Genomic DNA, 13828 nt, shown 5'->3' with positions numbered 1-13828 from the left:
TTCAAGGAACATTATGCTTATTATAATATTGTGATATAATATTATACTGATTATACCTTTTGCTTTCATAAACTATTGGAATGGAATAGTTTGCTATGGTATATTGGTATGGAAAACTATTTCATCTTTATGAATTTATAACAAGCAGATGTAATGTGATTAATCTGCCAGGGATGTTTTAGTTTATTTTTAAGGTCTTTCCAACTCGATGGCTATATCATGCTATTTTATTTGTGCTGTTTTTAGGAAATCGTCCTTATATTTTCTTATCTGCACGTGTACATCCTGGAGAGACCAATTCAAGTTGGGTTATGAAGGGAACATTGGAGTATCTTATGAGTAATACTCCTGGTGCCCAGAATTTACGAGAATCCTATATTTTTAAAATTGTACCAATGCTTAATCCTGATGGGGTCATCAATGGAAAGTAAGTTTTTGATTGTATTTAGCAATAGAGTTCATTCCGAGGTAGCTATGTTTGGAATATAGATTTTCTAGATCAGAACTTTTCTGCAAAATGTATCTTCTAGAATCTTCACTAGCTTATACAGCTATGTTATTTTAAGCGAACAGTTACTTTTCTTGACTCACATATGTGAATTTATACTTTTTAATACGTCCAATTTTGTTTACAAATAATACTTTAAGTTTGCTTTCTTTGTCAATGACAGTCCAAAAAAGTTAATTCTTCTGCTATTGCATGAGGCTTGTCATAATATTAAAAATAATTTAATCTAAATCTGGGAATAGGCAAATAGCTATTAATATGAAGCACATTTTTACTTCTGAATCTGTAGAATTTCCTTCCATGAATCTTGTTCCTGTATTGTATTAATATCTGTAAGATTTAAGTATAATCCTTTGTGTATTCTGCTCAATTCAGTGGGATTTATTTCTGCATAATTTCTCCCCTGGGCTGACTGAAGCCAAATATCCTATCCCTCATTTTATTAGACTGATTTCAGCCAAGTCTGCTACACTTAACACAGCTGGTTTTTATTTAAAAGTAATAATGAACTATTCAGTTCTAAGGAAGAAGCCTCATCTGCTGGGCTTTGACAAGGTCCAGCAGAGTTTTTCTTATCCTGAAATGGCCTAACTTTATTTTTAATACTGAGGAAAACTGTCTTCTTGTTTGTTTTCTACAAAATCAGAGGACTAGTGTTTCATTCATTTCCATGATGTAAATAACTTTTGCCGTATCTAGTGTCATGCTTTGAAGTTCACACAATCAAAGAGCATTTATCTCTCTGATTTAAACTTCATGGAAAGATAAATGACACAATTCATTTGGATTAATAAGCTTTAAAGCCTTTATTCAGAATCTGAATCACTCTGGCAATTAAAGAGTTGACTCTTATTTTCAATGTTACATAATTGAGAGTTTCAGTTGACCTTTCAAAGTAGCTCAGATACCTTCAGAACAATTTATAGATGGAATTTATATTAAAAATGAAAATCCAGATTTAGTAATGCTTAATGTATACCCTGTGAAATCAAGAAAACATGATAAAGGTCCTTTGATTTCACTGCTTCTATTCTAAACTTCAATAACTCTGAATGTAAGACTGATGAGATAAAGGATAACTTTTTCTGCAAATGAGCACTTTCTGAAATGCCACTCTAGCTATAATACAAAAACAAAAGGAAAAAACTTAAAATTGGTGGAAACCTAGAAAGTAAATCAATGACACTTCTGAAAAACTATTTTCTCCTATTTGCAGTTTAAACTATTGTCTCCTATTCACAATTTAAAAAGTGTCTGCCATTTGTCAAGGGTGGTTTGGCAAAAGAATACAGAATACGGGGGGTGTTCACTTTGTCTTTCTTTCCACCAATTTAATTCAGTTTAGCTGACTTAAAATATTAAATGCTGGAAACAACACTTTAGAGCTGAAGTGTCCAACCTTGTCACCTTTTAGACCTGTAGACATGCTAGCTAGAGAATTTTGGGAGTTGACATCCACAGGTCTTAAAGTTGCCAATGTTGAACATCCCTGCTTTAGAAGAAGTTCCTTTACCTTGATACGCTTGCAGTGAAATTGTTAACATCTGCACAAATTTTAACATTCATTTTCTTGGATAATGAAATAATCATAATGGAAGGCTTCTTAATTTTTGTTTTATAGTCATCGCTGTTCTTTAAGTGGGGAGGATTTGAATAGGCAGTGGCAAAACCCAAACCCGGATCTGCATCCCACAATTTATCATGCCAAAGGTTTGCTTCAATATTTGGCAGCTATAAAACGTTTGCCATTGGTAAGCATGTGTTTCCTTAAAAAAAAAAAGCCACTTAAAATGTGATCTTTACATTTAAAGGATGTGCAGGTAATAGCAGTTGAAACTCCCTCAACTTTTATTCTTTGTAAAAGCATTGCTTAAGGAATTGCCTTCTTGCCCGTATTACTGGTGGTTTTAGAATTGTGCTGCAGAAAAATCAATAACAGTGAAATTAATTACAGTAACCATGAAATATGGCAGGAACAATTCAATTCCTATTCTAGGACCATTCATCTAAGCATATAAATATTCATATATTTATAATTTTAAACAAGTTGAAAGAGGTAGATATGTAAACAATCAATACTACGTACTATTTCCTCACTAGATTTTAAAATTACTTTTCTTTAAAATTAAACAAAATATGCCTTCAGTAATGGTATATAATACTTTATTGAGTTGTAAATTTCACATTTAAGCCCCCCTGAAATTATATTCTTCAAGAAATTTGTGGAGAACTATAACCGACAAGCTTGGTCTAAATTATCTATTAAAATTCTTTTTAAAATGTTAATAAAATTAAATTAATACATCCATCGGAAGATTTCAAGAGTTCATGCCATTTAATGCATCCATTTTCTAAAGGATCTTGTTGCTTGTTTCTAAATAAATTATTATCAGATATGGATTGTTATATCTGAATTGCATTTTATGTTGAATGGGCACCTTTAATTTTTGAAAAATCCTTTTTTGTAGGTTTTTTGTGACTATCATGGTCATTCTCGCAAGAAAAATGTATTTATGTATGGCTGTAGCATCAAGGAAACAATATGGCATACAAATGTTAGTGCTGCCTCTTGTGATCTGATTGAAGACCTTGGTTATAGGGTAAGTAGGTGTGTGTGTGTATGCAGGTAGATACATGCCTAGGGTTTATGATTTATTTGTGTTTCTTTTATCAGTACTGTTTTCATTGAATAATAGTTTGCTAGCAGTACTGTAAACAGAGGTTAAATTCTGACTAGTATTTAAACAAAATAAACTTGGGAACATGACTAAAACTCAGCTCAGAGTATTTATTTTATATTCCAGAGTTTTCATTTAAAACTGCCAGTATCTTCAGTACCTTGAATAATTAGATTACGATAACCAAGCAAAGACACCCCAAAGGCTAATGAATTTATAATGGCATGATAAAATCAGTATCTAATTGATGGGAGGGCTTGAATAGTCAGGAAATGACTGGGATAGATGAAGTAACATCTGATTCAGTATCCATCAATTTCATATGGAAGCAAAAGAAGAATGCGGTGTAGAGGACTAATAATCAGTCTAAAATATTTTTAATTTTTTTTTAAATTCAACATTGTGTAAATCATTAATTGGATAGTGTTCATCAAGGATCAACGCAAGAGCTAAATCCAACCAAGGCTCATTTTAGTCTGGCATTTTGGCTTTACTTTAGTTAATCATATGCTTATAAGCTGGAAACAGATTCATATTGGTTTCTCTACATATGGCATTTGGATGACTATCCTTCTACTCAGAAGTAACTTTAAGCCTAATAATCCTTGATATGCCTGTCCTCTATATAATCTCCTTTTAAAGTTATCTATTTTAGTGGCCATCAGCACATCTTGTGGTAACAAATGTGCTATGTGAAGAAAAAGCGTTTTCAGAAATCTTCAAAAAATACCATGCCATAACAAAGCCCATAGATTTTTCCAGTATTTAGACTCGACTGCACGCTTTCTGATATCAGAGCTATTCCATCTTTGGTTCTGCACTCTCCCTGCTTTGTAACTTGTACTTCTTCTTGACATACAGTATATTCCCTTGTCATTCAGAGGGAGAAATCTGTAGTATTCTGCAGACCTGTGACACCTAAATTTATACTTTAAGGGTATACAAGCCACACAAAATTTTTCTATAACGTTTGTTGTTGCTTATTTCTGGTAGACTCTCCCTAAAATTCTGAGCCAGGCAGCCCCAGCATTCTGTATGAGCAGCTGCAGTTTTGTCGTGGAAAAATCGAAGGAATCTACAGCACGTGTTGTAGTGTGGAGAGAGATAGGTGTTCAAAGAAGTTACACCATGGAAAGCACATTGTGTGGATGTGATCAAGGGAAATACAAGGTAAAGTAGCATTTTATATTAATGCATCTGAAGAATTAAATTGGTACTGTATAGTATACTGTATACTTCAATTCATTTCAAAGGAGCTTGGAACTATGTCATCTCTTGCACAACATGTGATTTAATGAACATACCCATTAATAGTTAGCATTCTTCTAATGAAGAAAACCATTCACATATAATTCATATATAGTCTAGAACAGTGGTTCCCAACATTTTTTTCGCCCCGCACCCCTAAAGAAATTTCACTCGAACCTCGCACCCCCTGAAAATAAAAATGCCAACATATAGCCAATATCCTATTATTTACCTGGACTTTTCTCGCACCCCCTGGAATATCGTCTCGCACCCCCAGGGGGTGTGAGCACCCCAGGTTGGCAACCCCTGGTCTAGAATATGGAAGATGCCCTTGTGTTCATTTGGTGACAACAGTGGTTTCTGTTTGTCCTAAAAAGCATTCTTTGTGGTACGGGTAGTCCTCAGGTTACGATGGCAATAAGAACAGGGATTACCATCACTTAAAGTGCTGCAGTGTTAAATTGTGTGACATTACGTGACTGTATCATTTAACGATGGCAATTCTGAACTTTCCCAGTTGCTGCTACAATCTCAAAAGGCATGGATTATTAAGCAGGAAGAGGTGGGAGTTCTAGATAAAGAACACATGGGTATCACCAGAAATTCCTGCAGGAGGGGGGGGGTCAAGAGCTCAAGGGGGCCAGTCCAGGCTGTACATGAGTCATGGGAGGCTAGGGGAGAGATTGGGAAGGCCAGTGTAGGCTTCATGAGAGTCAAGGGGAGGGCTGGTATGTGTGAATCACAGGAAACCTGGGAGGACCATTGCAAGCAGCACAAGAGTCATGGGAAGCCAGAGAGGGGACAGGGAAGGAACTGAGAAGTATTATGCAACGTTGCTTGTTTTAACTGTACATGGCGGAGAATTTGGGATTCATATGTCATTCCTCCATTTCTGCCCACAATCTTTTTATGTTGGAGAGGATTTTAAGCACATCCAGTTATATTTACAAAGACTCCCCCTCTAGATGTTCCCATTTTGTGCAGGAAGTTGAACATATAAAAATATTGGCAGCACTTGCTACCTCTTCTTTTCTTTCAATTACGCATTTTAAGTAAATAATGAACTATATAGGTGCAGAAAGCAAATTGCACTGAACTGTTTAACGCTGAATGTTTTCTCATTAGGGCTTACAAATTGGGACACATGAACTGGAGGAGATGGGAGCCAAATTCTGTACTGGTTTATTACGTTTGAAAAAATTGACGTCACCACTGGAATATAATCTGCCATCTACTCTTTTGGACATTGAAAATGAATTGATTGAATCTAGTTGCAAAGTGACAAGGTAGAAAAAAAATAATTTTTAAAATTTTTACCAGAGGTTTATTTGGATTTTTTTTTTAAAAGACCTATAGTGGCAGGCAGCTTTTATTGCAAATTAACTCCAAGCAAATTATTGAAATAGGTATCTGCATCCAGATATAAAAATATTACTTGCAAACTGTAGTCAAGGGATTACTGTACGTTATTGTGTTCATGCCTATATGTGAAGAATGGTCAGCACCTGTGTTGTAGTAAACACATTGTTTTGGTCTAGATAGCCGAGTGTGGTCAACTACTTAAATTCTAAAATATAAACCTTGTCAGATACAATATATTTTTGTCTATTCTTTAATCTCTTTTAATACCTAACATTACAAGTTTTGGGGTTAGGCTTTACATTACAATGAAATTCTGAGATAAATTTTGGTGAAATATAATGTTAGGTTAATGGTGCCAAAAATGCTTTGAAATGGAACTTCATTTTGGAGTACCTTGCTATAAGGTTTGGAGAAGAGTGGGTTCATTATTCATTAAAACATTTTAATGCTTTTTGTTCTGGATGCACAGCAATATGAAATTTGTGTGTGTGTGTGTGTATGCCTTTGACTCAGGTTTGACTTCTGGTGATTGTCTAAACCTAAACCAGCTCCGTGAAAAGATTTTCAGGAGTAGTTTGCCATTGCTTTCTTCCTAGGACTGAGAGACAGTGACTTGTCACCTGGCTGTCTTCATGCCCAAGACCAGGTTATAATGTTAGGTCTCCCAGTTTTTAGCCTGGTGCCTTAACCACTATATCAGATTTGATCTCTGCCTTATTTTTATTTTCTCCCAATGAATAAACTTTGGGAGGCGGGGTGGAGTGGAAAATTGTTTCTTGTAGCATGAAGAAAAAGCCTAATACTGGGAAAGAAAGCGATGCTATTGAAAAAATATTTTCACTAGCTTTCTAAAATTCAGTTGCGCTTAGTCATCCCTCGTAGTTTTTTTAATTAATTGGTGCAATTCAGCATAAAATATACATTGATGCAGGTGTTCAGGATACAAGTATATAAATGTTCTTTTGCTAAAGTTGACATTCCTACCCAAGGAGAAAAAAATTAATGATAGGAATAATTTGTGAAGACTAAATGGTATCTGTATTAAATGGTTGCATTTCCTGTGAATTACATTCCATTTTAATTAACCAGAGCATTTAATATGTTTGCTGTAGCCCCACTACTTACGTTCTAGAAGAAGATGAACCTCGCTTCCTTGAAGAAGTGGACTATAGCGCTGAGAGCAATGATGAGCCAGATATTGACTTGGCAAATAATGCTGGAGACTATGAGCCTTGTCTTCATGAAGATGGACTCTCTGACTCTGAAATTATGAGGACACATTTGCCTTGAGACATTCTTGGTACATGAAGGAGCAAACTACTGTGGCTTATTTAAAAGGAATATGTTGGGTTATTTCATCTTGGGGTTTTGCTAAAGCAGATAAACTGCAGTCTACCCAGTTTGAAAACAATAAATGCTTCTGGCTTTTAAAACAATTGGCATTTGTTTTATTTGAGCAATTTAATTTTTATCTTAGCATTGAAATTAATTTGTCCCTGGATGTCTGCTACTTAGTGATGCATGGCTTTTTGCTTTCGTCCACATAATCAGTAAAATAAAAGAAGTAATTTCTAAGATGTTTGGCAAATCAGAGGGTAGGAGTTAACCTTATTCTTGTAACATAAGATGTCGGGCTAGTTACTAAAATTCACATATGGTTTTATTAGAAAGATTTTGTATTGTATGTTGGGTTTTAATTCTGTTTTTTGTTTTGTTTTTGTTTGTTGGATGTAACACAAGATTTTCTTTGAATTGATTTATTTCGTACTGTACGGATGAAAAATAGAATTACAAAAAAAAATTACATTGATAAATTTTTCAGCCTTAGATTGACATGGCTTTGCTACAGCCTTAATTTAAAACTGGCACTACCCACATTTATAGTTGAGGAAAGAATTATACCTGCAGAAAGATTTTATGTACAGAGTAACATTTTGAGAGTGGGGAGTCTCGCATTTAGCTGTACTTGCAGCTTTTCCTCCTGTACAGTTTTACGTGTCATAATATTTCTCCGTGTGAAAACACTCCACAGAAAACACAGGAGAGAGAATTAGGCATGAAGGATAAATGCAGAACATTTTTTTTTTCTGTGTGAAGGAAAGTCAGTTATATATCTCTCAAATTACGTTTTAAGGTGGTAACGTCCATCCGCTTTTTGTGAAAAAATAAGCCTCATGTATCCATGCTGACCATAAAGTATATATTTATGTTAACACTTATTACCTAAAACTCATAACCAAATTCTTTCTGAGGTTCATATAAAGCTTGGAGAAATTAGGTGTTCTTTGTAAGCATAACAGTTTCATTGTATGTATATTTTGTGATACAAATTCTAGATCTTTTTCCATATTTAATATAGCCAATATGAGCTCAAAGTGCTCTGGATATAAAGCATATACTTATATATATATATATATATATATTATTGTGGAAGAATAATGGTGTCTATTTGGGTGGAAGTTGCTTATAGTCTCTTGAACTATGTAATCCAGAGAAAAATTAAGCATGCTGAATTCTAATTTTAAAATATCTAAGCACATAGAGCCTGTGAATGTTACATTTTTCAAATGTCTGATGTCTGCTTTATCTCCCTACCTCCTGTTCTCCTATATTTTATTGAAATATTTAAAACAAAGGATGGTACAACGTTAGAACTAATAGGAGAGGATTGAAGGCCAGATCTTTGTAGTATTAGCCAATCTGTTTCCTAGAATATATCCACACTCCCTTTTTTATTTCCTTTTGTTGGTGCTTATGCTAGAGGGGATGGTCTGGATTTTTCTTAACTAAAACAACTTGCCTCATATAAAGGAAAATTATTGTATCACTGTCCCCTCATTGCCAAAGGAAGCAATTAAAAATAGAATCAAATCAGTTTTAAGAGATAAATATTTGATCTTCTGAGTTCCCAACTCCCACCCAAGCTAGATATATTTCACAGTTAGATAAAATCAATACAGGAAATATACCAATATACGGGAAAAAATAATATAGTCATTGATTTTTTTAAAAAATTAATCCAATCCAGAACTTGGCTATTCATATAGGATTTCTAAGTGTTGTGTCCACAAGGAAAATACAGTCATGCTTTAAGTGAGACAAGGATTTATGGTTCTGGTTTTTTGGAATTAAAATAAATAAATAAATGTCTTCTAGCCACAGTAGCATCTTAGAAACAGCAGATATCCTAGACCAGCATTTAAATTGTGGATTAGATTATAAAGGGATGCCCTTTATCAAATCAAGGCGGGTTGTACAGATATACTGAATTGATCCTACTTGTATTTGTTCTTTGTCTGGTTGTAAAGAATTTACTGTGCAGTAAGGAAATAAGTGGATAATTAAACCATATTAATATAACAAATTGTATTAATTTTTCCAGCCTCTTAACTGAAGCAGATTAAAGAGTCTTGTAGTTAATCTTTTGAACTTTATGAATATTTTCCTATATTTTTAAATCTTTGAATGTATTTTCATATAGTTTTGTTTTTACAAAATGATTTTGATGCAAATATGAAACACCACAAATATTAAAATATATACATTTGAGTTGTACTTTGTCAACTTCTGGGACTTTCATTGGATGGACAAAGAAAATTATGTATCTGTAATGCTTATTTCTTTTAATGAAATCTTCCTTTTTAAATATTGTACTGTATCTCACAGACAAAAATATGTGCCAACTATCAGATGTCAGTTGTATGTGGAATATTATTCTAGTCAAAACTGAATAATGACAACAAAGGCTTAAATTAGACTGGCAACTATAACATAATTTGTATAAAAGCCAGAAAGCCCAAGTTTTATTATAAGAATCCATTGTAATCCTGTAATTATAAATTGTGGCAATATTATTGTGTATGACCTATTCCCAGATAGATAATTTATCAAGTAAATGTATAATAAAATAATTATCATCATTTGATTTCTCTGCATATTGGAGAAATGGGTCTGGGGAAAATTGGAAATCTTCCATATGCAATGTCATTTCACAATTTAAGAATAAGTATTCATAAATTATCAACAAGCTATTTTTGGATTTAGATATTTTAAAAAACTTGAATAGCAAATTTAAGGGCATTCGGATTTCTGTGTTTCAAAAAAAATCATATTAATCCTATATCACGGCTTTTACTATATTTGAGATTTCTTGCCTAAAAGTCATAGAAAAGTGAGATCCAGAGACTGGAATCTTTCATCATTGGTACTACAAGTAGTCCTCAACATACAACAGTTCATTTAGTAACTGTTGGAAGTTAGAACGGTATTTTAAAAAAGTGACTTGAGACCATTTTTCACACACACGACTTGCAGCATCCACATGGTTTACATTTGGATGCTTGACAACTGACTCAGGTTTATGACGGTTGCAGTGCCCTGGGGTTACATGATCCCCTTTTGCGACCTGACAAGCAAAGTCAATGGGGAAGCCAGATTCTGCACTACTATTACTATTAATCTTTTCATCACTCCTTATCACCTATCCCCTCCCACTTGTGGCCGTATGACTGTAACTTTGTCGCTTGTATCCTTACGATTTATATTGACTGCTTCCTAGTATAATTTGTTTGCTTTATTATTATGCGTCGTACCTTATGATTCGCAACTCTTGACGACTGTATCTTTTATGTATACTGAGAGTATTTACACCAAGACAAATTCCTTGTGTGTCCAATCACACTTGGCCAATAAAGTATTCTATTCTATTCACTTAATAATATTGTCACTAATGTAACAAATGGAGTGATTCAGTTAACAAAGGTGACAAGAAAAATCGCAATATAAGGCAAAATTCACTTAACAAATTTCTCACTTAGCAGCATAAATGTTGGGCTCCATTGTGGTCATCAGTCAAGAACTACAAGCATCACTCTGGAGATCCCAGAAAAAGTCTGGTGGGTTCTGTACCATAGATTTAAATATTAAAATAGAATTCTCGCCAAATGTGTAGATAATAGGAACATCAAGTTCCATTCCTGTTATGGCTTACCCTTTGCTATGCGTAACTGCAAATAAGAGGCACAGAAAAGAAAAGGCTGAAAAGCTGCATATTTCAACATTTAAAAGCAGTGTAATTTCAATTGTCAGGATTCCAGCAATCGCTCTAATTAAATCATGAATCTCGAGCCAAACTTCAAAAAGCTTCAAAGGGTTTATTAGAGGCAACATATTGGCACTGCCCTGTATGTCGCCTCTAATAAATCCTTTGAAGTTTTTTTGAAGTTTGGCTCGAGAATCATGATTCCTATGCCTGTTTTAGTAGTTGCCATCAATTACTTTTCAGACTGTTTTCCTCCTTTATACAGGTAGACCTCAACTTATAACTACAATTGAGCCCAACATTTCTGTTGTTAAGTGAGACAGTTAAGTGCATTTTGCCCCATTTAAGACCTTGCCATGGTTGTTAAGTGAATCACTGCAGCTGTTAAAATTAGTAACCTGGTTGTTAAATGAACCTGGCTTCCCCATTGAATTTACTTGTCAGAGGGTTGTCCCTGGGACACTGCAACTGTCATAAACATGAGTCAGTTACCAACCATCTGAACTTTGACCCCATCTTCATGGAGATGTTGCAATGGTCTTAAGTGCGAAAAACTATTGTAAGTCACTATTATCATTGCTGTTGTAACTTTGAAGATCACTAAATGAATATTGTAAGTTGAGGACTACCAGTATATCATATGCTAGTAACATGCTCAAGCATGAGTCTTTTTCACCTTAACACATCTGTTTCCAGATGGGAAGATCAGTTACATGTATTGTTAGTCCTTTCAAATTCAGAGAGGGCTAGAAATTTAAATCAAGGATTGAAGAACTAGACCACAAAATGTAATGTTATTTTGTGGAATTCTGGTGGCTTGGTTTTGTGCAACACATAAAGTATATATGGCAGTGAAAATAGTACAGCAGATGTTGGGAGCTTTGGGTCATATATGGTGAAGACACCAGACATTATAAGAAATGGAGAAAATCCACAAATCAGAGAATACTCTAGCATATTAATGTATATGTTGTTTACCAATAGTAAAGGAAGTTTCCTTGCATGTGAATAGAGTATCAAACGGCTAGCACAGCAGCACAGGGAATATGCATATATTAAACAAGATATTTATTTTACTAAACAAATTTATATAGCCTCCCAGTTCACGAAACATTAGTCTTGGTGGCATAGAATACATAAACACAATAAACATCATAAAACACTTGACAAAAACAGAAAAAACCAAACAAAAAGATACAAACAATAGTTTTATATCTTTATTAAGTTTTTAAAAGTAAAGGGTAAAAAAATAACAAGTAATAGTCGAGAGAATAGATAAGGAAATAACAGATAGAAGTTCAATAAAATAAATATAAAAAAACTTTCAAATTGTTATAGCAGACATATATAACTTAAATTTAAGTCCTACTATTATAGCAGAGCATTCATTTTTTATAATCTGTAAATATTACTTGTTTATAGATTATAGTTTCATATGTGAAACTGAAATACATAATGTGGTATTTCATTTTTTGTTTCATGCAAACAGTCCCAAAAGGGGCTTCCAACTGGTATCGAATAAAGCTCAATTAGCTTCAACAACCACTCTTCCATTGAGGGTATCAACATATCCTTCTAGTGTTGAACATATAGAAATCTTGATGCTATTATCATAGAAGAAGAAAGTAACCATGACATTTTTCCAAACTTTTGTTAATAAACCCTAGCAAAAATGTCTCTAATCTAAACTGTATATTGACTTTCACATTTTTTGAGTTAAGGATACATATTTTTAGTCCAATAATTGTTAGCTTTTTATAATCCAAGGGTAGCAAAAAGACCCTTCTTTACATTTCCAACTTTATACATTTTTGACAATACTTCTAGTGATAAATATCATCTATGCATCATTTTATAAACATTCTCTTTAAGATTACAACAGCTAGTATATTAAAATTTCATTTTCTCCTTAATAATTCTATTCTTTTCAACAAGTCTTCTACTACCAATACATCATCTTCAAATGATCTTATTTTATGAGTTTTTAAATGTTATCCCCGTTGTCCACTCATTTTACCCTAACTTCCAAAAGCAATCTAAATACTTGTGGGAATAATGGACACTTGTCACATTCCTGCTTGAATTTCACAGGATGCTGCTAGATGTCCAATTACACTTATTGATTTAATTCCAGCTGTTCACTGTTTTATTGATAGTTGGTACACCCCACGTCCAATTCAGGAAGATTCTTGCTTTTGTTGTTACTGAAGAACAAAACTCTTTTTAAAACTCCAAGGTGGAGGCTGTTGGGAGGTATATGTTCTTTCTAGACTAGCAAAGTCTTCCCCATTGAAGATGTGTATTGAAACTCAGATGCTTGCAGTATGCACACTCATTAGTCTCAAAATCTATTGCACTGAGGTTGTGGTAGGAAGGAACCAATTTTAATAGAATGAGTAGGGATAAAATATTGAGAATTCATTTGATTTAAGTTTTTTTATTGAAAACATTGAAGAGGTTTTTACAAAGAATAGCTTCTGTAAAAGAAACGAGAGAGAACTTAAGATAAAAGTCTAAATGAAAAAGAAACAAAAGGTCTAGATCAAATTCATTGGCAAGTGGCAATAACATAGAATCACAGGGTTTGAAGGGACTTTTGAGGTCTTTTAGTCTAATTCCCTGCTTGAGCAGGAAATTTTATACCGTTTCACATAAATGGTTGTCCAACCTCTTGAAAACCTCCAGTGATGAGCACATGCAACTTTTGGAAGTTGAACTAAACTTTATCTAAACTAAGAAAAATGAAGAATGGAATTGCAAACCAACCCTGATGTGCAAGCTGACAGACAAGGACAAATTTGAAGTGTATGTAGTTCTGAAAATATTCCTGTTTATCTCTTTTCATTCTATTACCAACTTATTCAAAAGTGTCATCTCCTCAAATGAAGAAATTCTTTATTACAAGGAATAAATGTTTGGTTCCAGATTTCTGATAGCATACAAATGTAAATAACCAGCAATTTTTATAATGAAAAGTTGATGCAGGAATTC

General features: G+C 33.7%; 1 protein-coding gene across 6 annotated transcripts in view; it reads left to right on the top strand.

Moving 5' to 3' along the window:
* AGTPBP1 (ATP/GTP binding carboxypeptidase 1) overlaps positions 1–7229 on the top strand; it is a 54027-nt gene extending 46798 nt beyond the window's left edge. For all 6 annotated transcript variants that reach the window (XM_087926790.1, XM_087926792.1, XM_087926791.1 and 3 more), the window contains 6 exons: positions 247–427; positions 2130–2259; positions 2977–3108; positions 4180–4356; positions 5560–5720; positions 6909–7229. In XM_087926790.1, the coding sequence (XP_087782916.1) occupies positions 247–427; positions 2130–2259; positions 2977–3108; positions 4180–4356; positions 5560–5720; positions 6909–7086 (959 nt within the window). In that variant the 3' untranslated portion in view covers positions 7087–7229. The remainder of the gene's footprint in view (positions 1–246; positions 428–2129; positions 2260–2976; positions 3109–4179; positions 4357–5559; positions 5721–6908) is intronic.
* Positions 7230–13828: the final 6599 nt, after the last annotated feature.

This window comes from Pseudonaja textilis, chromosome 2 (genome assembly GCF_049901715.1).
Source record: "Pseudonaja textilis isolate UNSWEBS1 chromosome 2, rPseTex1.2, whole genome shotgun sequence".
Classification (NCBI taxonomy): domain Eukaryota; kingdom Metazoa; phylum Chordata; class Lepidosauria; order Squamata; family Elapidae; genus Pseudonaja; species Pseudonaja textilis.
The sequence above is the reverse complement of the archived record's forward strand: the minus strand, read 5'-3'. Positions and strand labels throughout refer to the sequence as shown.